Source organism: Artemia franciscana, chromosome 1 (assembly GCF_032884065.1).
Source record: "Artemia franciscana chromosome 1, ASM3288406v1, whole genome shotgun sequence".
In the NCBI taxonomy this organism is placed as follows: Eukaryota; Metazoa; Arthropoda; class Branchiopoda; order Anostraca; family Artemiidae; genus Artemia; species Artemia franciscana.
The window spans coordinates 40,118,638-40,142,722 of NC_088863.1; the positions used below are offsets into that span (position 1 = coordinate 40,118,638).

The following is a 24,085-nucleotide window of genomic DNA, read 5'->3' on the forward strand; positions in this document are numbered from 1 at the left end:
CAGCCCACACCATAGCTGCTTTGTGCATACTTGTTATAATATAAAAACTGAACACTTCAGAAGGGGATAAAGTTGGCAAACATAACTGGGTAGATTTCCAGATCTTTATTAGATTAAATAAAAAAACAAGTTTTTTGAAATGAAAGTAAGGAGCGACATTAAAACTTAAAACGAACAGAAATTACTCCGTACATGCAAGGGGCTTTTCCTCCTCGACACCCCGGTCTTTACGCTAAACTTTTTTATTGTTTTAAAAAGTAGAGTTGCGAGAAAGAATCAAACTTTAGCGCAAGGAGCGGGGTGTATTAGCATAAAGAGCGAAGCATTTATCTCCTCCTAAATACCTCTCTCTTTATGCTAAAGTATTTTTAGAACCCCTCATATGCGTAATAATCCCTGTTCGTTTTAAGTTTTAATGCCTCTCCTTACTTTCAATTGAAAAAACTTTTTCATGTTTATATTTTCATTGTTTTTTTTTTTTTAATAGTAATGCCAGAAAATCCTGCACCCTTTTCATTGAATTTCTCTTCCCCCATGAAATATTCCTCCAAGGAAAGATCCTCCCATATAGCCCCCTCCCCTGAACCCCACACCCAAACCAAAAAAATCCCCCTGATAACGTCGGTACACTTCCCAGTAACCATTACTGTATGTAAACATTGGTCAAAGTTTGTAACTTGCAGCCCCTCCCCCAGAGACTGTGGGGGGGTAAGTCATCCCCAAAGACATAGTTATCATGGTTTTCAACTATGCGGAACAAAATGGCTATCTCAAAATTTTGATCCGTTGACTTTGGGAAAAAAATGAGCGTGGGAGGGGGGCTAGGTGCCCTCCAATTTTTTGGTCACTTAAAAAGGGCACTAGAACTTTTCATTTCCGTCCCCAGAGACTGTGGGGGGGTAAGTCATCCCCAAAGACATAGTTATCATGGTTTTCGACCATGCGGAACAAAATGGCTATCTCAAAATTTTGATCCGTTGACTTTGGGAAAAAAATGAGCGTGGGAGGGGGGCTAGGTGCCCTCCAATTTTTTGGTCACTTAAAAAGGGCACTAGAACTTTTCATTTCCGTTAGATTGAGCCCTCTTGCAACACTCTAGGGCCACTTGGTCGATACGATGACCCCTGGGAAAAAAACAAAACAAAAAAACAAACAAATAAACACGCACCCGTGATTTGTCTTCTGGCAAAACATACGAAATTCCACATTTTTGTAGATTGGACCTTGAAGTTTTTTCTATAGGGTTCTCTGCTACGCTGAATGCGATGGTGCGATTGTCGTAAAGATCCTGTGACTTTTAGGGGTGTTACCCCCTATTTTCCAAAATAAGGCAAATTTTCTCAGGCTCGTAACTTTTGATAACAAAGACTAAATTTGATGAAACTTATATATTTAAAATCAGCATAAAAGTCCAATTCTTTTGATATATCTTTTAGCATCGAAATTCCGTTTTTTAGAGTTTCGTTTACTATTGAGCCGGGTCGCTCCTTACTACAGTTCATTACCACGAACTGTTTGAAAATAGATACAAGTAACAAAGCAAAAAACTCTGGCCCACATTGCCGCCCACAAGACTTAATGGCTGGCAAATAGGGCAGGAGTCAAAAAAAGGAAGGCCAACATTTCATAACAACAATAAAGATTTAAGAATACTTAATAAAGGAAACTAAAGGAAACATAAAACTTAATAAAAAGAGCATCAGAACAAAACAAGGAAAGGCGCAAAACTAATAGCAATAATAATGAATAAAAATCACACGTAAACCAAAAGTTTAACATTTTTTGAGTGTTTCCAAATGAGTGACGTTTTCAAACCAACCCCAGTAGAGTGTTCCTAAAAACTCGACAGGTATTCAAAGGATGAATACCTGACGAAAGTATGAGGATTTTAAAATTATTTGAATTATAAACATGGTAAGTAGGCTGATCAGATATAAGAAACTGAGTTCACCTAAGGGCCTCAGGAAGATCATGGGAATATGGATGTGAGAGAATATGAAGGGATTCTAGATGAGCGTTGCTCAAACTTTTCAAAATGTGTTCTCATAGCGGTCCGTTTAAAGTTATTTGACGGATTAGGATCCTTTCAGTGAAAATCAGCATTGTTTTATAAAAACCGAGGCCACGAACTAGTTTCCAAAGAGTAACCACATAACTAAAGTACGGCACGAAACACATTTAAAGAAGTTGTATATGTAAAATATTCTTGGTGAAAATTTGATTGCAAAAAAATTATTGATTCAATAAATACTAAAAAAAAAATATTGAAACTCTTTTATGGGATAGACTGAGGCTTTGCCTGATTTTATATGTTTAGTTTTTGTTGTTGTTTTTTTGCCAATGCAGCTCGTGCGTCTTTTGTTGTGACTGATCAGTCTAAGGCTTTATTTTGAAAGTAAGTAGCACGGAAGGAATCCATCCCATTTATAGGTGGTTTAAAAGAGATCCATCGCTCACAGGACTTTTTTAAACCATCAGAATAGGACTGTGCCAGTTTGATCAATCCTACAAAATTCTTTTAAGAAAAAACATATTTGCATCTCAAATTTTAATCAAATCATTGAAATATTCATGGAGTAAATTATACTCCAAAGTCAGATAACTAATGGAGTACAAATGGGCAATTTAATCAAACGATATACCAAGAGACAGATATCGCAAGAAATGTTTCCTGCAGTAATTACAATAGCACTAAAACAATAGTAAAAGCATGTGTTATTTTACAGTCCCAGTAAAAGCACACTGTGGTCCTAGAACCACTTTAATTTGAAAACCACTGTTCCAGAACAATTGATGGTTTAATGGTCAAACGATTGGTTTCCGTGGTAAGATGTTTTACTTCACCACAAACCTTTGAAAGATTTAAAAAAAGAAAAAACTTGACATTCATCAGACAATAAGAGTTGAGCAATAAGAAACTGATGACAGAATTAAACAGAGATATAGAATTCTCGGAATTGACCCAGAACAACAAAAAATTAAGCTTCCTTATTATACCAAGACTTTGGAATTCCTTCAGTTTGCTCAATCAATGTTTTCCCAAAAGACAAAATTTCCAGATTACAATGCCAAATAATCATACATAATGGAAAAGGGACTTGTAAGCATGGCTTTAGGCCAGGATGACAGTCCCTCCAAAGAATGGAGAAATAGTAAGGCCTCATTGAAGAACAGTCTCACTAAAAAAAAGAAAAAATTAATATGAACTTTGGAGGTACCCTAAATTGTAGTACCCAGTAATTTCGCGCATTAATCGATACCTCAGAGTGTATAGGAAGACTGAAAGATGACAATCAAATTCTCATTTGATTCAGAAACATAAAGTTACTGATCATATCTCTAAGAGTGATACTTGGACACTGTTCTTCCAGAATTGCGTAGCGAGCTGTTATCAGCAAAAGAGACAAAAGCATCCAATGAAGGTAAAATATTGTTAAAAGCTTTAAAGGATGACTACAGTCAAATATATCTTTCTCTTTTCCCTAAGATTGCACCTTTTGAGACACTATAGTCAACTACTGACGGTGAATGGAAAGTCAGAACAACAAAAGTTATTCTACCAAATAAATAATAATTAAAACAAGACAACGGACTTGTTCTTGGGCCAAAGTGCGTGAACTTTGATAAAAAAAAGTTACGTTAGACAAGAATCGGTAATCTTTAAGAAATCACATGAATAAAGCAGAAGGGATCGATCCTGACCTTATATCTGAATCCAGAAATTTCAAAAAAGGTTGAACAAGTATGCTCTGTTTTGTGTTTCACAGGAAAACCCAACTAAAAATCATTTTACAAAAATTTAGTACCCCAGAAATGCAAGAAAACGAAGAAGTAGAGTCTTAAAAAAATGAGAAGATTGCCAAACACAGACAACAGGGATCATTCGATGAACCACCATTTCATAAAGCAATAACTGAGTCATGTTTAAAATTGGCGTAGGAAAAATACTTGAATCAATGTCAACGCAGTAGCGTTAGCCACTGTGTACAGAATGGATAAGGGTAAAAACTTGAAAGGGGAATAATTCGATAAGAAACAGAATATTCTACTGCTCTAACAAGGGCAAACCTGATCAGAGGGCAACCAGCCCTCAACATTGGATCAGACCGAAATCCACAGAGACATTGCACTAAGAATGGTAGAAAACTGCAAAATGTTATTTTTCAGGGGAGGGGGAGATCAAGCACACAGCCCCAGGCGCAAGAGCCCCAGGTTATGCAAGGATTAAGTCATCACAGCTATTTTATTTTAAAAAAATGGGGAAGTTATACCTTGTTAAAACCAGAATAATACATCCTTTCCTTTTATTAAGGGTAGGCATGTTGCACATAGTTTGAACTAGAATGATACAGATATTTTCAATTTTGCAGTGGAAGGACAAATGGTGACCTGTAGAAACTTGGTACAAAAAAGAATATTATTTTTAAATTGTTGCCAAGAAAATGTAGCTTTTAGCTGCAGACTAAATCCATTGAAAAAACGGGCTGAGTTGAAACATGGAAATTTTACTGTACTGCTGCACACCGAATCAGAGTAAAAATGAATTAAGTCTTGTCACCATGCAGAAGAATAAGAAGTTAAGTTTAGAATCAAATTAGAAAAGAGCCGACTCTTTGCAAAAACTAGGCGGGTCCAGGCTCGGTGTCGACGCGTACTAGGTCCAAAACATTCACTCAGTTTTTCCTAGTAAACAACTAGAACTAAGCTTCAATCAACAAGCGGTACAAAGGAATTATCAGGCGAATACAGAGGCAAGACAATACAGAAAAATGATTACATTACGTACCAACGAATTGGAGAAAACAGAAATATTTACAGTACAAGCACCACAAGCGGCAATGCAGTCGCGTGATAAAGCAGAGTGACAAAAAAGGCTGAAGAAAGACACCTCCAAAATATTTACTGGTGTCATGAAAGAAAAAGTATATAGAGCTCACAAAACTCATTCTGTATGTAACCTATTATAAATCACACGGTGGTAACTCACCGAAACATTTATCTCCAAAGTTGGAGCGTTAGGTAGCCAATGGCTCTTACTCACATTGTGATTACTTTCATAGCATGCCTTCTTTTATTATCCTCCTCCATTCCCTTTTGAGGCAATGTTAGAAGCAGAATAAATTTATTTCAGATAAACCAACCAAAATACAAGACTCAGAATAAGATAAAGGAATTGTTAAAAATTGAAGTCTATCACAACTTTTATCAAGACAACATTCTAGAACTTAAATCTTGCAAATAGTATGTTTTTTTTGAAAATAAAAACATTAGTTTTTAACGCGACTATGACTAGATGCAAAAACTAAAATATGATACACAGCAAAAGAAAAGGGGGGGGGGGGGGACAAAAAAAGAAAGATAATACAGAGACAGAATAACATTGGGTGTAACAACGAAAATGGTATCCGTTTTTAAACTTGTCTATAATAAACTGTAACTAGACTGTAAAAGTTAATGAAAAAATAGAAATCAAGAAATAGTTTCAACCCGTTCTTACCTGGACATTCTGCAGAAGATTATCCCTTTTAATAATGGCAATAATTTTTTCGAGGAGTAGAATCTTCGACGGTTCACCCATCCAAGTGTTGAAAACTCTGTAGGCTTGTGGTGCTCTATCACAAAATGAAGCAAATATTAACTTCTTTTAAAGCGCTTAATTTCCATAACAATTAAGAGCTAGTAATGTCTTAACATATACCTTATTCGTGTGCGGCAGGTTGATGGTTGAATATTATCAGATTTAGAAACAAAATTGTATATAAAGTGACGATGGTATTCTCATATGAATGCCTCATGTTCTAGTATTTATCTACTTTTACGTCTATCTGCAAGATTCAGGGTTTTATAATCCTGATTCAGGTTAAGCGTCATATCGTGACTAGCACGCCAATGGTACTTATTTTAATGGCACCAGGGAGCTCCACCAAGCCGGACTGAGAAGTCAAATGTTCATTTTCAAAGGAAATAGAAGTAGTCAAAGGAATTTAAAATAAAAAAAGGTAAAATGTGTTTACCCTGCAATGCTAGGCCTCCCAACTTATAAGCCAGCTGGGCGGAAAGAAAAATGAAATAAAAAAGTGGTGCAATTAGGGCTCATATTGAATAATTATTGCAAAAAAAAGAAGATGAATTTTTTACTTTTGATTCTATTGCCCTTTTTATTTGATGTCCACGATAGATATCTTTGTCTGAATTAGTCTGGAAAGTGCATCTGTGTGTAGTTAGCACCCACTGACACGCACAATTCAGTGCTTTACCTGAAATAACAAATCTCAATAAATGTTTAATCATCGAAATAGGCTTTACCATCTCAAATCTAGTGACCAAACTCTAGGTAGGTTATTTTGAGTCATTACAGGCAAATATAGAGCCATCTGTACAATTTTAAGTATAAAACTACGTTTTTTCATAAGTAGGTAGCACTGCCATCAAAACGGTGCACTAAGCCTTATATAATCTACCACAAACTACCGGCGGTGATATAAAAAATGGCTAAAAGATACCTCGAACTAAAACAAAATTAAAAAGTTTCAAAATTTCAGTTTATTAGTTTAATATCCAAATTAACGAGTGACAGAAACAGGAAAAAAGGAATGAAGAAAAAGTCCTAAAAGAACAGTGAGGAGAAAAAATAAAGTTAAAAGAGTTGACTACTGAATGATATAAAATAGTGCAGTAGTAGAAATAAAAATGAAAAATGAAACGAAATATTAATAGTTATTTCGAAAGAACAAGGTTTACAAACAACAGAGCAGCCATAAGCCATCTCTAAAGATTAATGTTGAAGTTAAATCCTCTATAAAATTGGTAAAATATTCATCTAGCACAAGGATAAATAAACTGGTCCTTCTTCTATATCTTTCAAAATCTTTAGCAATAGCTATAACAGGCATCATTAGCTAAGGTCACCTGATTAAATACCAATTTTTTACCGGAAGGATAAAAGTAAAAAAAAAAACTGCGTGCTTGTAAGAAAAGTGCCACTATTTTTTTAATATTCAAAATTATAAAGCTCGTGCATTTTGATCTTACATGGCATGGACAGCTGCTCCCACGATATTTCTTTTGGGCATCCTTAATAGTAATACAGACCACTTGAGAATTCGGTCAAAATTCACAGTCAATGAAGGATTTCTTATTACTTCAGCTAATATGTTTCCGGTCTTTGTAGATTCTAGGTCAAACAAACTTACTTTTGATATTGCTCTGTATTTGTAAAATTTTGAAACAATAGGCTTTACTCAGAACAGAAAATCCACCCAAAAAATTGGATGCTGTTTTAGGAGTAGAAAAGTACATAAATTGTCTGCGAAAATGAAATACCAATTTCTAAATTTTTCAAGAGTTTTTTTTACCAGGCATGATATACAACTGTTAAAATACAACTAAAATTCTATGAGAAACTAAAGTAATTTGGTACTTTTATTCACTTACAAATCTCTTTGCACAACTGACACTTTTTTTTCAGGCTTGTAGACACGGGACCCTGTAAACACAACGACTGAAGTAATTCATAAGGTGTTATGTGCTATTTTTTCAAAGACGTGTTCACAACCCATCTTTTTGAACGAAACGCCCCTGATCGATTAGTGAAATTTGCGTTTATATATCCTATTCAGATTTTGAGATACATGGAAGTTTCCAGATTTTCTCCCGATAGCAAGAACTAGATAGAAGCCCATACATATCTCACAATTTAAATGATATTTTTTCTTGCAGAAATTGAAATAATTTATTTATTTTTTTTTTATTTTTTTTTTGGAAGAACAATCCCGGAACTATTTTTGGTGCAGCCGACAGAAATTATTATTGGCTTAAATACCATTGTAGCTGACAATGGTCACTAGGGTGGATGTGAATTGCATGAGAGATGAAGCCAAACAGTAACGATTAAGTAAGCTTGGAACAATGGTAGCAACTAAGCACCGGATATACAGATAAACTAGAACGTTATTATTATATATGTAGTCCCCACTGATTTTTCAGCAAGACTGATAGTATGTGTAGATAGTATGTGTTTTTTATGTTATCAAGCAAATAAATGAAAGGCAACAAATATACAAAATGTTGAAGTAAGGAGATAGAACAAACCTGAACTCCGGGAGATTATAGAAGCCTCCTGTTTGCATTTTTTTACTGAAAGTGACAAGATCTGCAGGATAGTCAAGATTAAAATGTTCATGGCACCACATTTTCCCAGTAGGGCCACCTCCGGTTTGCACCTCATCGATTAACAGTGCTGAGCCGTACTGCAAAATTAGTGGTACATTCAGTGTTGTAAAAAAAAAAAAAAAAAAAAAAAAAAAAAAAAAAAAAAAAAAAAAAAAAAAAAAAAAGTTGAAATTGTTTAGTTGTGAGGTCGTGGTCCAGATTAGGATGTGTAACTCGCATCAGTTCTCTTATTATTTACTTTGTCTTGTATTATTTCAGTGTATTTTTGTCCCCCCACCTCACCCCTAGGAAATTTCGAAGACCAGCCACACTGTCTATTACGATAGATAAAAGTTCGAATAGGGATAAATCCTTTTATTAGGCAGTGATAATTCAAAAAATACTGCATCATAAATATTGAAATACCGAATCATCCAGTATTTTTTGTGAATTATCACTGTCTAGTAAAAGGATTTATCCCTATTCGAACTTTAATTGAAGTTATCCCTTAATTACAATATCACATTAACCTTAATCAGTTGATAGCAGTATGGGACAAAAACATTATGCTTCAACTTCCAACTCATAACTATACGATTCCAATTCATTGCATATAAACCTAATTGGAATTCATTTTCTTTAGAGTATACAAGTGCGTTTTAAAGCATCCTCTGTTGATATTTATGAGGCCGTTGATGTGAATAGCAGCGCTCCCACCAAAATTTTAAGGACCAAAAATATAGAGACAATGTAAATTTCTCATCCTCCAAATAAACATGGTTCTTTTGTTGGGAAAAGACCTATTTTGAAATCCTTCCCCTGGTAAAATTCTAAAGACCTGACTATCTCTAATAGAACTTATGTTAATCTCTTCGCGTCTTCTATCCTATCATTATTGTTGGTCTTATTTCAGAATCAAGAGAATTAATAATTTTCTTATTACACTAAGTACTTGAGCTGCTCAGTTAGATTCAAAATATTTTCCACACAGTCTCAGCAGGTGATACATCAAGCTTAAAACTTTTATGACTGGCTGACATAACCTTAATGAAATTACAACAGTATTTGCGAATATGCATTTTACACAGCTTGTCTTTATCAATATTTTACGTTCAATTTGTTTTATATTACTCGAGGCGATGAATATGGCCCAAAAGTTTCCATTGCGTAGCCTCCCGGTCTTGCTATAATAGGTCAGTGCATTTGCGCCCTGTGAAGATTTTAGGAACTGTACCAAACACCCCAAAATTGTAAATTCTGTTATCTTCTATGATCAATAAACATTCATTTTCTTACTTTTTATTCTTAAGCTCTACATGTTTTCTATAGGGTTTCAGGATTTAGATAGAAAGAAAGCTTGACTTTTCACAGATATACTAACTTTGACTATAAGTTTATCAACTTCTCTGTTATTAAGGGACAAGAATAGATATGTGTATTTACATTTAACGAAAAAGAAACATATTTTTTACGCTCCTCTTCAATTACCGCAAAGTTTTCAACGGGCACCAGGCTTCATATTGAATGAAAATATGGCTTTTCTAATGTGTATACAATTTTTGACTACAGGTTGCCTCTCCCTCTTCTCGATGGATAAAACGCAACAAAAATGTCAGATTCAAAAACAAAAAGATACACCTTATGGGAATCAAACGCTAGCCACACCCGAAGCAGTTGAGCATTACCACAGGACTAGGGGTGATTAAACGTAAAATGGCTGTTTCTAAATACTGTGCGATCAACTGAACTTGTCGTAGATTTTGACATTTTTCCTATTTTATTTTATTCATCAAGGAGAAGGGGTGGAGGGCTTATATCCACATTTTCACACATGAAAAGTCGCAATCTACCTGAAGTGTGACACCCATTAAAAACCATTAAGTAACTTGAAAGGAAAGTAAGAAAAAGAAGATTGACTACCAAAAACATCAGGAATTCACTGGACGTTTGTTTAGACCCTGAGATGTTGGAAAGTTTCTAAAGTCTTCACAGTGCACAAGCACACTGTTCAGGGCCGTACCCAGGATTTTTCTTCAGGGAGGGGGGCTTACAAAAAAATTCATTAAGAAACGCATAAAAAAATTGTTTATATTCACTTTTGTTATCTTTTTACGAGTCAGACAAACACTTCAGGAGTGACACCCTTCCCTTTCCCGGATATACCCGAAACTGGTCAAAAATAGCTGAACCGGGTGGTTACTTCGTCAAAATGACTGTGGGACACGTGGACCACATTCATCACTCTTTAACTGTAAAGGACTGTACTGAAAACGTGTATTATATATTACCACTATTACTGACAACTCACTGCCGCAACGTACCCCCTGAGGTTAATACAGCTACATACGCTATCTCCCATCTCAATCTATTCAAAATCTCCCTCTTTACGCTCTCCCAAGAAGTCTCATCTTCCATAAATCTTTCCTTACAACCTCCTCCAGCCCCATTCGGGGATAACAAGTTTCGTTTGACCCTAGACGGTTGGCCAACAAGGACAGTCTTTGGCAATCTGCCATCTTTCATTGGCAGAACGTGTCCTGGCGATCTCAACGGTGCTAAAATGACAACCAACAAACTTGTAAAGAGCGTTAAATCGAGAGAATCAAAGAAAATTAAACATTAAGAGAACTCAATCAGTATTCTTTAATATATTATAACTAAATCCGAGTCAATGGGCACTCTTTTTCTATCGATCCAACCGTTTTCAACCTTGAACTCTGTAAAATATTCGAGCTGGGGATAACTTTTTGGTACAACTTAAAGAGTAAATGGCAGGTTCAAACAACGCCTAGAGAAGATTTTATTTCACCTGTTGAAACCTTGTGCCTTACCAGAGTATAATTAGTTTGTTAACCTCTTCGTATACAAAATGGTTAGACAAGAATTAGCCCTGAATGCAGATTAAGAGTGTTTTCTAATTCAGTTAAATGAGGAAGGTGCAACTTTTTTCATTCTGGAGCTGAAAAGTATGCTCAAATTAACGCTCCAATGAAAATTAAATTAAAGTGCTGAAATCAAATCAATATAGTAAAATTGAATGAAAATTGGTCGTGTCTCAACTGTTCTTCTAAGGATACTTCTAGCATGCAGGTAAACCCCTTAGAGTCACCTGTTTTTATCTTCTCTTCGCACCCATCCGTCTATGGATCCAAGATTTAGGATGCTCAGTACCATCATGGGGATTAATACCGAATCCCCACTGACCCTCTTTTCATAGAGGTTGAATTCATTTCCCCCAACCTCCATTACTAAGAAACATTCCCCCCCTTTGCAAGTGACATGTCAGACACAAAGCATAAATCCAATTTTCGTAGACCCCTTTTTTACTCTCAGCAACCCCAATGATAACTTTCACCCCACTTCACAAGGGGTGTCAGTTCAGACAAAATTAAACCCGCCTGCCTACGATGCAACATGTCAGAATGAGAGATTCAACATGAGATTCGCCCTCTAAGAGCCAGCTCCCCCTAGGGCTAGTTAAGGCATGCCAGACGGAATTTACCACGATAAAATCTTAAAATCTCACACAAGTTGTCGTGGCTTTAGGAATTAATTATCCAGACTTATCCTTTTTAATCATTAATCCCAACGACATTCCCCCTCCCTTCCCGGCAAGCAATGGCGTCCCCTCAGTGGATGCTAATAATTCAGCAGTAACTAATCTGGCTGAGCAAATAACCCAGTCCAATTCATCCAAAGAACTAAAAAATTCAACCAGTGTCCAGTCAGGTTAGTGAGAAGGTTACCGATAGTCTTGTCTAAATCATAACGATGATGAAAAATCAATTATTTATGCATCCATTAAAAGCTTACAAAAAAGAAAACATTGCTAATAATGACGAAAAGTTGCTGAGCCCTGGCCTTTCCGAAGTGACATTTCCTTCAAAGTTTATAAAACAATTCTTAACTGATAATTGTAGATATAATCACAACAGTCTGTTGAATGCATGTACATATTTTATCTTTGACAAAATATAGTCAGCTCGAGTGCAATTTCAATCATGTAAATATTTGTAGTTTTTTTTCCTGTGGTCGCTGTTTTGGTTGCGCTGACACTCATGTTAAGGTGTCTCCTTCTTTTTGTCTACCCCCAGTAAGAGAATCACACCAGTTTGTAAAAGACGAAAATTGTAAGAATCATTCCTCCCTCTTTACTCAGTGCACCGTATCTGTGAAAAAATCTCCCATCGAAGGTCTTCAAACACTAATCAGTAATTAACAAAACCATCATTAATTTTTCCAAAATTTTTTAACCAGCTCCCACCCTCCACGCTTCGACAGAAGGTATCCTTCTTCTTTGGAAATTATACCCAGATTCTTAAAAACATCAGTCCTACCCATCCTTCCCTAATTAAATAAAAAAACAAGTTTTTTAAATGAAAGTAAGGAGCGACATTAAAACTGAAAATGAACAGAAATTACTCCGTATATGAAAGAGACTTTTCCTCCTCAACGCCCCGCTCTTTACGCTAAAGTTTGATTCTTTCTCTTAACTCTACTTTTTAAAACAGTAAAAAACTTTAGCGTAAAGAGCGGGCCGTTGAGGAGGAAAAGCCCCTTTCATATACGGAGTAATTTCTGTTCGTTTTCAGTTTTAATGCCGCTCCTTACTTTCATTTAAAAAAACTAGTTTTTTTATTTAATTTCTGGACGTTTTTGAATGAATGCATGTTTTGATCTTGGCTCTCCGCACATAAATAATTAAAACGAAATTTGCATATTAATTTTTTTTTTTTGGCTAAATGGCTTTCTCATAGCTTTAATCGGAAGATTTTGAGAAAAAAGGAGCGAGGGAGGAGGCCTAGTCGCCCACCAATTTTTACGTAACTTACGAATTAACTTACGTAACGAACTTCTACATTCGTATGTTTTTATTGCGTATTTGAGGGGGTTCACCCCTCGTCGATACCTCGCTCTTTACACTAAAGCTTAAATTTGGTCCCAATTCCTTAAGAAAGACCCCTGAATCATAAAGGCCGTAGAATAAATAGTTGAAATTACTAAAAATACTTTAGCGTAAAGAGCGAGGTATTACTAGGAGGTAAACCACTCATAGCGCAATAATTTCTGTTCGTTTTATGTTTTAATGCTGCTCCTAACTTTCAGTAGAAAAAACTTTTCATATTTATTTTTTGATTGTTTTTTTTTAATAACGCTATAAAATTCTGCGCCCCCTTCATTGAAAGTCTCTTTCCCCATGAGAAGCTCCTCCATGGAAAGATCCTCCCACGTACTCCCCCCCCCAAACCAAAAAATCCCCCTGAAAACGTCTGTACACTTCCCAGTAACCATTACTGTATGTAAACACAGGTCAAAGTTTGTGACTTGCAGCCCCTCCCACGAGACTGCGGGGGAGTAAGTCGTCCCCAAAAATATAGTTATTAGGTTTTTCGACTATGGTGAAGAAAATGGCTATCTCAGAATTTTGATCCGGTGACTTTGGGGAAAAATGAGCTTTGGAGGGGGCCTAGGTGCCCTCCAATTTTTATGGTCATTTAAAAAGGGCACTAGAACTTTCAATTTCCGTTAGAATGAGCCCTCTTGCGACATTCTAGGACTACTGAGTGACACAATCACCCCTGGGAAAACAAACAAACAAACAAAAAAACAAATAAACACACATCCGTGATTTGTCTTCTGGCAAAAAATGCGGAATTCCACATTTTTGTAGATAGGAGCTTGAAACTTCAACAATCAGGTTCTCTGATACGCTGAATCTGATGGTGTGATTTTCGTTAAGATTGTATGACTTTTAGGGGGTGTTTCTCCCTATTTTCTAAAATGAGATAAATTTTCTCAGGCTCGTAACTTTTGATTGGTATTATCAAATATTATATTTTTATTTAAAATCAGCATTAAAATGCGATTCTTTTGATGTAACTATTGGTACCAAAACTCCATTTTTTTAAAATTTCGGTTACTATTGAGCCGGGTCGCTCCTTACTACAGTTCGCTACCACGAACTGTTTGATTATGGCAAACCATTCACCTTCTTACCACATACTTCCTGCCACATACATAGAAGGTCCTTATACCGTCCACACTCTCCCCAAAACCAACGATTTCTTGAGAGACCTGAATCATCATTCCCGCAATAGCAGTACCAAGTATCGGCCATTTAGTAGATTATCCCCATGCCGCTACAGTTCCCTGCCAAATTAACAGTACCTCAGAACACGTCCCTCTTAAACCGCCACCATATTCCTGCTTCAAAAACGGAACCCGGCTTTCATCCCCAAAAGATGGCTCTTCCCTCATAGTTTTAATTTCCTCTTGTTGCCTTCTGGCTCCCACATCTAAGAAAAAGAAAAAAAGTGATCGTTTTTGCAATCACTTTACTTTCCCAAAGTTCCTTGTTACAAATGACGGTAGCTTGAATTTTGACCAATTTAATGAACATGAGGCTCGGTCTCAGGTACAGAAAATTGATGTAAATGCCATAACAGAGGTCCAAGCACAGAATCCTGACCTATAAGAAAATTTGCAACCAGCCACAATTTATAACAATTCATCTTCATGATCACCCCCTAGACAAAGAGGGAGGCGAAATATTATTATTTTTCCCAAATTAATTCATACCCCCAACCTTTAAGATTATGATTAAATCATATGTGCAAGTGTAAGACCCAAAATTTTACCATGTTCTTTCAAATTGATTGTGTTTTGGTTGTTTTGCTACCCCCAAAATTAAAACACTGCACAAAGACAGCAATTCTACCAGCAACTACATAGTAGTGCTGACTTTGACTTTGTCTACTATATTCCCGAACGCTGTTTTTTTTTCTAGTAGGTGATGTTAATGAACTAAAATTTAATTTCGTTTTGTAATTCCCTTAATTTACAACAAATAATGAAAAAACCAACAACCCAAGGAAATTCTAACCTAAATTGGATTTGCAGAAATATGCATACTTTTTGTTGCCCAACAGCCCCACTACCTCCTTTAGGGGAAGTCTATAATCTTTGTTTATTAATGAAACCCCAGTTTTAACCAAAAATTTTCTATTACTGAATTCTTATATCAGCCAGTTTCCAATATTTGCCTTGGCAATTTTGGATCTTGGATCACATATAAAAACTGGCTCTCTCTTATGGGAAACAACGATGTTAATGATTAATTCGAAATACATAGACTCCTTCCCTGAGAAAAAAGAAAAAATATGTTCTAATGACAAACCGTACAATAAAGCTAATTGAAAAATTAATTAAAATTAAACTGAATCTCCATAACCATGGGAAAACGTCCGAAGCAAAATCACTGCGCAAACATATTAAAAATCAAATGCGTAATAATGCCTCTAAATATTATAAGTATCAAATAAAAGGTTTGCTTTCTACAAACCAAAAACAATTGCGTAAATCCCTAAGAAAAATTGTTGGAAAACAAAAAATAATACTCATTTTCATCTCCAAGAAGAGCCCTTAGATACAGCCAATAACCTGAACAAATCCTTTTACTCCCTCCGCTCACTTTCGACACTCCTTATAATTTCCTCAATTTCCCTTTTATTTTGCTCTTAGATTTGGAGACAAAAATTAAAAACGTAATAACAGCGTTTATAATATTTATATTAATATTTATAATATTTTATATAAAAATATATTAAAATATTTTAATATATTTGTATTTATATTAAAATATTTTAATATAAATACCTTATAATATTTATATTAAATATAATAATATTTAATATAAATATTATAATATTTATATTACATTTTTCCGCTTGATACTCCCTAGCTTCCTAACTGTTACAAATTCAGTTTTATTATTCCCATGAAAAAAAATGTAACAAGCAAGATCTCATGGTGTCCAAGCCATTACACTTACTACCGTTTATCCCAAATTACATGAAAGTTCTTGCTAGCTAAGTGGTTGAAAGTAAAGACAATCCCAAATATTAGCCGGAAGCACTTCAACAACCCATGCTCTAGGTTCTCAAGACCGAGAACTTAGAGCAAACCGTGTTAACCAAGAACCTATGCTATGCTACCTGGCTCGATATGATAGCAGTGGACTTATAAAGAGCTTTTGATTTAATTAGCCACAATACACCGGTAGAAGATCATTAAATGAATTTCATGTTGACCGCTTTTTAATTTGAATAATTGCGTCTTTCCTCACAAATAGAAAACGAGTTGTCGAAAACCTTAGTGTATAGTTTGATGTCCTTCCAATTTACAACAGTGTGCTACAGGGTTTTCTCTTAGACCAGTTTTGATTCCTCGCAAAGATAAATAGCCTCAGTGTCGATTTCTCGGATAGACGGAGGTTTGTTGATCATCTAACTAACTTAGAGACATGTTTCAAAAGTTTAAAACATAGCCCAATGGATATCCTGGAGTAGATATCAGATGACGGTGTTACTAACGAAATGACAGTCAGCCTTTTGAAGTCAGATTAATTATATTTCGTGAAAATTGTCCCATACAGGCATTGGCGCTGACCACGATACAAACTATTTTTATGTTTTGGGGTTAATACAGCAGTTTCCAAAAATTAGGGATTTTTCTCTGGTTAAAATATCGACAAATTATCTGTTATATCTGATACACATAGATGAGTCAAAGTGGGAGAAAGCAAAAAAAAAGGAAAAAAAAATTTTACGACTTAAGCTCTTCTCAATTATTTGCCTTTACTATTTTTTTCGTCATGAGTGCCAAGGGAGAGAAAGTCTTTCTATGAAGTATTCTCCGCTTCGATATGCAAAAATGTGCAGAATATGTATGTTCGAGAACAATGAAGTTAGAGAGAATAAAAAAATAATCAAATTGAGTAGACAAATTAAGGATAAAATTGAAGAGCAAAATGGAACCTTTTTAGCAATTCTTTGCAGATTTCTGAAAAACTCGGGCGAAGCATGATTATCTCCACCTTCAGCTTGGATTGGTTCCACGATGATTCCTGCTACTGGCTTATCGTTTTTGTTATATTTCACAATTGATTCCTCAACCTATCAGAAATAAACGAAAAAACACATTAAAAAAAACAAGGATTAAAAAAAAAAAAATAAAAAATACCAACAAAGAGCAATGCCTACCCACAAAGAGAATATAGTAGATATTCAAAACCTTATAATACTATTGACGCTAAACATAGTTATTTTAAACAATTTTAGTGTGTCTGTCATTTCTTTCCAGATGGCAGAGACATTAATGACATTTTATTTATTATTATTATTTTTTTACAAATATAAGAGGTGGCAATTATTTCCCTTCTTACATAGCTTTCTGAACTACAAACAGAAGCAGGTCCTTGTTCAACTTTATCAGAAGCAAGCACCGGAGCACGGGCACTGGAATTACCAAACGTCAAGACTATTTCACTAAACTTAAGAATTACATGAAAAATACAATATTAGAGCCAAACGTAACACAATGTAGCGCATTAACTCGCTATAAGCTATTTTGCCATTCCTTTTCAATTATAGAAATGTAATCCTCAAGGGACCATGCATTAAAAAATACACCCCCCCCCTCTAATATTGTAAAACAAATTATTCAAATAGACTCCTTGAAGGGCAATTATTCTTATAAAATGTAAGTCATTGATGCCAATCCAACTAGATTTCATTTCGGAGGTCTAGTATACCCACCAAATATTAAGTATCCATTCGATGCTGTTTTTACCGATTGGGACCTAAATTCACTTTCTATCTACACTGTTTGTTAAATCGTCTAAAAAGAAAAATATTTGTTTGCTTGTTTTTTTAGGGTGTCAAAATGTGCTTGCTGTTTCTCTCATGTTTAAAATAATACTACGACCTATAATCATGGTATCCCCAACAGGGGCAACCTAGTAAAGAACGAACCACGGCCCATAGTAAAAAAAAACAAAAAAAAAACACATGTTAGAAAGAAACTTTGTAGTGAGGACAAATTGTCTTTGTAACTGATTCTGGAGTGACACCTATTAAAAAGGTTAGTCTTATTGGTAAAATGTTTTGCTGAAAAAAAAAATTCATGGAAATTTCGAGAAATAGCCAGAAACCTTTCAAAAATGGCTTGGACATCAAAACGAAAATTACACCACTGGAATCGCCATTGCCGAAAACCCAATAGATAAAAATAATTACAGCCCCCCACAAACCGCATGGAAAATGTTTTTGTGTATGGGTAGCACTAAAATGTCCTTTTTTCTTGGTTTTATAAGATGGAGTCAGTGAATTTTGAATAATTTCACCTTTTATACCCCCACCCGTGCTCTCACTGTGCAATAAAGATCATTGTAGGCTAAAGACGCTGCTTCATTACACTCGGAAAGCATATCAAAATTTTATCACATCTAATTTCGTTTCTGCTGCCAGAACACATATTGAACATGTATTTACAATAATAAGAGAAAGGATTAATTGTATGGAAATTGCACCTATGGAGAACCTATTCCTCTATAGATAACTATCTAGGTGACTCATAGTTCCATAAATAATCCTTTTCGAATCCCTTAACCCTCCGATAAGTCTAATATTCAAGTATTTCATAGTAGCTCCAATACCCTAATATTGCAGTACAAGACACCGAACTGCGAAAACTCCCTTGATTGATGAAAGAGGCATTTACTCCCATACAGCTACAATTTTCAAGGGTTGGAAGAAAAAAAAACACATTATGGTTGGTATGGTATGGTATTCTATCTGGTATTAAACATGCCACTCTTAAACGTCAATATTCATTCTTTACATGTAACTTGATAAATTTTTGTAAAAAATTACCGGGTATAACCGTCACTAGGATTCAATATTATTTCTGAGCTTTAGGGTTTTCTCCTGTCGTTTTTGTCTTTGAAACTTAAAAACAAGTAATGAAAGAAAAGTGTGCATAGATGATAGCGTTATTTTTCGTCAACTTCTGGCTCCCCATTTATTCATAACATGTAATTTAATTACGTCAAGAGCGCGCCACCTCTTGCTCTGTCGATTTTTCAGCTGTCCTGGATACAAAAAAAGATCTTCAAGGAAAATATCATATTGATGAGTTGCGTTTGCTTGTTCACTTTGAGAAATAATATATGCTACGGTTTTCTTATTTAGATACAATCTCTATCAAAAAGTTCGTGGTAACGAACTGTAGTAAGAAGCGACCCGGCTCAATAGTAACCAAAACTCTAAAAAATTGAATTTTGATATCAATAGCTACACCAAAAGAATCGCATTTTAATGCTGATTTTAAATAAATAAGTTTATCAAGTTTAGTCTTACCCATCAAAAGTTACGAGCCTGAGAAAATCTGCCTTATTTAAGAAAATAGGGGGAAACACCCCAACTGACTGGCTCCCCATTTATTCATAACATGTAATTTAATTACGTCAAGAGCGCGCCACCTCTTGCTCTGTCGATTTTTCAGCTGTCCTGGATACAAAAAAAGATCTTCAAGGAAAATATCATATTGATGAGTTGCGTTTGCTTGTTCACTTTGAGAAATAATATATGCTACGGTTTTCTTATTTAGATACAATCTCTATCAAAAAGTTCGTGGTAACGAACTGTAGTAAGAAGCGACCCGGCTCAATAGTAACCAAAACTCTAAAAAATTGAATTTTGATATCAATAGCTACACCAAAAGAATCGCATTTTAATGCTGATTTTAAATAAATAAGTTTATCAAGTTTAGTCTTACCCATCAAAAGTTACGAGCCTGAGAAAATCTGCCTTATTTAAGAAAATAGGGGGAAACACCCCCTAAAAGTCATATAATCTTAACGAAAATCACACCATCAGATTCAGCGTATCAGAGAACCCTACTGTAGAAGTTTCAAGCTCCCATCTACAAAAATGTGGAATTTTATATTTTTTGCCAGAAGACAAATCACGGGTGCGTGTTTATTTGTTTGTTTTTTTTTTCCCAGGGGTCATCGTATCGACCAAGTGGTCCTAGAATGTCGCAAGAGGGCTCATTCTAACGGAAATGAAAAGTTCTGGTGCCCTTTTTAAGTGACCAAAAAAATTGGAGGGCATAGGCCCCCTCCCAAGCTCATTTTTTTCCCAAAGTCAACGGATCAAAATTTTGAGATAGCCATTTTGTTCAGCATAGTCGAAAACCATAATAACTATGTATTTGGGGATGATTTACTCCCCCACAATCCCTGGGGGAGGGGCTGCAAGTTACAAACTTTGACCAGTGTTTACATATAGTAATGGTTATTGGGAAGTGTACAGACGTTTTCAGGGGGATTTTATTTTGTTTGGGGGGTGGGGCTGAGGGGAGGGGGCTATGTTGGAGGATCTTTCCTTGGAGGAATCTGTCATGGGAGAAGAAAAATTCAAGGAAAAGGGCGCATGATTTTCTAGCATTACTATAAGAAAACAATGAAAAATTAACATGAAAACGTTTTTTTTTAAATGAAAGGAAGGAGTAGCATTGAAACTTAAAACGAACAGAGATTATTACGCATATGAGGGGTTCCAAAAATACTTTAGCTTAAAGAGCGAGGTATTTAGGAGGAGATAAATACCTCGCTCTTTATGCTAAAGTATTTTTAGTAATTTCAACTATTTATTCTACGGCCTTTCTGATTCAGGGGTCATTCTTAAAGAATTGAGACAAAACTTAAGATTTAGTGTAAAAAGCGAGGTATTAACGAGGATACAAACCCCCTTGCATACATAATAAAAATATAAGATTATGAAAGTTTGTTACGTAAGTTGCTAATTTATAAGTTACTTATATTTTTTACTAATAAAAACGTTCGTTAAAAATTAAAAGTTCTAGTTGCCTTTTTAAGCAACCGAAAAATTGGAGGGCAACTAGGCCTCCTTCTCCACCCCTTATTTCTCAAAATCGTCTGATCAAAACTAAGAGAAAGCCATTTAGTCAAAAAAAAGAATTAATATACAAATTTCATTTTAACAATTTATGTGCGGAGAGCCAAAATCAAACATGCATTAATTCAAAAACGTTCAGAAATTAAATAAAAAAACTAATTTTTTTAGCTGAAAGTAAGGAGCGGCATTGAAACTTAAAACGAACAGAAATTACTCCGTATATAAAATGGGTTGTCCCCTCCGCAATCCCTCGCTCTTTACGCTAAAGTTTGACTCTTTGCCACAATTCTACTTTTTAAAACAATTAAAAGCTTTAGCGTAAAGAGCGAAGGATTGCGGAGGGGACAACCTATTTTATATACGGAGTAATTTCTGTTCGTTTTAAGTTTTAATGCCGCTCCTTACTTTCAGCTAAAAAAATTAGTTTTTTTTATTTAATTAAAAACAAAGAAAAACAAGTAGAATAATCCCTATTTTAATTAAATATCCTTTAAAAACCTATAAGGAATATTTAGTGCAAGACAAAAACAAGTATCCCCCTCTTTGCGCATACTCATGCGCCGAAAAATTTCTAATTCACATCCATTTTCCTTCAGGAAAGCCCAAAGGGCGTTTGTTTCTTATAACTTAGTAGCTGTTTTTTGTTTACGCAATCAAATTTGGGTTCCTTGCATTAAACTTGTGCTTAGACCTGGCAGAAAAGACTTTTCAGTGTTCTTGTCTTGTCTTAGCCCGAGACAAGACAAGAATATGGTGGTGTAATAATAACACTTTGTGACAAGAAAATGAATTTCTCAAACAGAATTACCTCAGCCAAGCATCGTCTATCTTCTTCTTCATTTTCTCTCAAAAACTCATCAAGAGGATACTTATATTTAGGGAAAGAAGCTATAGGCCAATCAAAGGAGGGGACATCCAATTTATGAATAGGTTTTGAGTGGGTTGTTGATAGTACTCCAAGTGTTCTTCCATGAAAACCACCTAAAAGCATCAATAGTTAAAGCTTTCATGTTTGAAGGCTTATGGTCCGTATACTAGGGACCGACATTAAAAAAAAAAAAAAAAAAAAAAAAAAAAAAAAAAAAAAAAAAAAAAAAAAAAAAAAAATCTACGTTTTAAGTGGTTCACTAAACCAGTTAAGTGGTTAAAGTGGTTCAATCTGGCATACAAGGACTTTTTGCATATGAACGTTGGGCAGAGAAAGTTACATTAAAAGATATCAACCACACGAATAGAATGTTTTAGTCAGATTTCGGATTTTTCACATTAAATTTGATACAAATGGTAAGTAATCACGCTTCTACCTTTTATCAGTAAAATTCAAAACGAGAAATGCTTTTGTCAGCGCACATACAATACACACGTATAACTTAGGTAAGATATTACTGAGCAAGTAGGCATGTGCAGTGGGTATGTACACTAGTAAAATGGTTTGCTAATCTTGCACCTTGGCCATCATCGGCCAGCAGATAAACCATCTCTTGTGTATCAGTCCCTCACTGTGGTCAGTGTTAGACGAAAGTAAGGTTTATCATAAGTTCTATATAATTTCAAACATGGATTCAACAGGAATCCACAGAATTTAGTGGTGGTCTCTTAGAAATCGTGGACTTCACCAGCCTTTGGCCTTATGCCAAAATATAGGCAGTCTAAATAAATTACATACTGAAACACAGACACTAATAATAATAATAATAATAATAATAAAGATACAAGTGAGTTAATTAAAATTGACCTCAATAAAATCGAACATGTTCTGAACAATTTCTCCGTGGTATTAAAATGCATAAAGGTACTTTGTATGATATACCACCAACCTGATGTTCTTCTAATATGTCTCTGACGCTCAATCCTAATGACTGCTCAAAATATAATACTTTAGAAACAGATTTGGGCTATAGCCTATATCCGCACATTACGGGGGTGGGGGTAAAGTATAGCGGGTCTACATGTCTGACGTGTTAGGCACAATTATTCTGCATATTACGTAGTAAAAACTGTTGTCTAACTTCAAACTGTCTAAATACTTTACCCCCACCCCTAATGTGCAAATATATAGCCCAAATTATATATTGTCCATCTATTCTGTCACTTTTCTTTGTCTTGTCTCGCGCTAAGGTGAAAGAAACAAACGAAAAAAAACAAAAACGGTTCTATAATGCGTCAATGAATAAACAACTTGAGACCGGTAGTGGATTTATCGTACAAGCACTAGCATAAATTCTTTTATTGAGGTTTAGAATGTTTGAAAAAAAAAGCCTGATAAAGCGGAAAAGGCAGGAGGTTTACAGTAAACTATAGCTATAAACTATTCAAGGTAGTGGGTCGATGGTTTTAACTCTTCGTGGGGGAAGGAGTTTACATTACAAATGTTAAATTGATAGATAATTATTGAGAAAGTGTTTTTTTTTTTTTTGTCTTTTCAGAGTTGCACAGGACTCATCAATTCAGATGCTAAATGTGTAAGCTGTTGCAAAGCCCGATATTTTCTTCTTTTTTTACTCTCTTTCTTATCAAACCCATCTTTATCTGTCTCTATTTTCTATCTCCCTAAAAATAGTGTACTAAGATATCAAGTCGCTACCTTTTGGAAAACAACGAGAGGAAGACGGAGAGCTAGAGAGAAAAGGGGAGGGGTTTGGGGGGGAGGAAGGTAGAAGAGATCGAATAAGTTCCATAGCTTTTTTTCTGGATGCTCTGGAGGGGTTTATTTAGGGAAATGATCACAGATTAGAGCCCCATTCTGATACACAGAAGAAAAATATGTATTAACGATGAAAAAAATACGATATTCTTAAAATATATCCCACGAAAAAGAAAACGTTTAAACGAGACAATACACTCATATTACCAGAAACTTATACACAGGAAGCGTTAATATGGTCTTTTAATGAAAGACTATGATTCATATAGTCTTAAGATGCAGTTCAGCTAAAATTTTGCGACAAATGAGATTGGTAGCCAAAACTATAAGTATTCGTCACGGAGCTTAAAGCCAATCCAGGAACAAAATGGTTATTACAACTTGAATTGGTTTAAAACTAGCATGCTTTTGTGTACTAGTATGAAATTATATTTAAGCTTTAACTCATATTTACAAAAATCTTATAAAAATTTCAAACAGAAAAATATACTCCTATTTAACGACGATAACATCGTCAACAAATATAATA

The 24,085-nt window shown here is 35.1% G+C and overlaps 1 protein-coding gene across 1 annotated transcript in view; it reads right to left on the reverse strand.

Annotated features, from left to right (window-relative positions):
• Window positions 1-24,085, reverse strand: part of LOC136029564 (4-aminobutyrate aminotransferase, mitochondrial-like) — a 121,659-nt gene that overhangs the window by 11,901 nt on the left and 85,673 nt on the right. The window contains exons 6-9 of the mRNA XM_065708053.1: window positions 21,721-21,893; window positions 16,968-17,105; window positions 8,092-8,249; window positions 5,498-5,612 (exon numbers count right to left, since the gene is read on the reverse strand). Coding sequence (XP_065564125.1) covers window positions 5,498-5,612; window positions 8,092-8,249; window positions 16,968-17,105; window positions 21,721-21,893 — 584 coding nt within the window. The remainder of the gene's footprint in view (window positions 1-5,497; window positions 5,613-8,091; window positions 8,250-16,967; window positions 17,106-21,720; window positions 21,894-24,085) is intronic.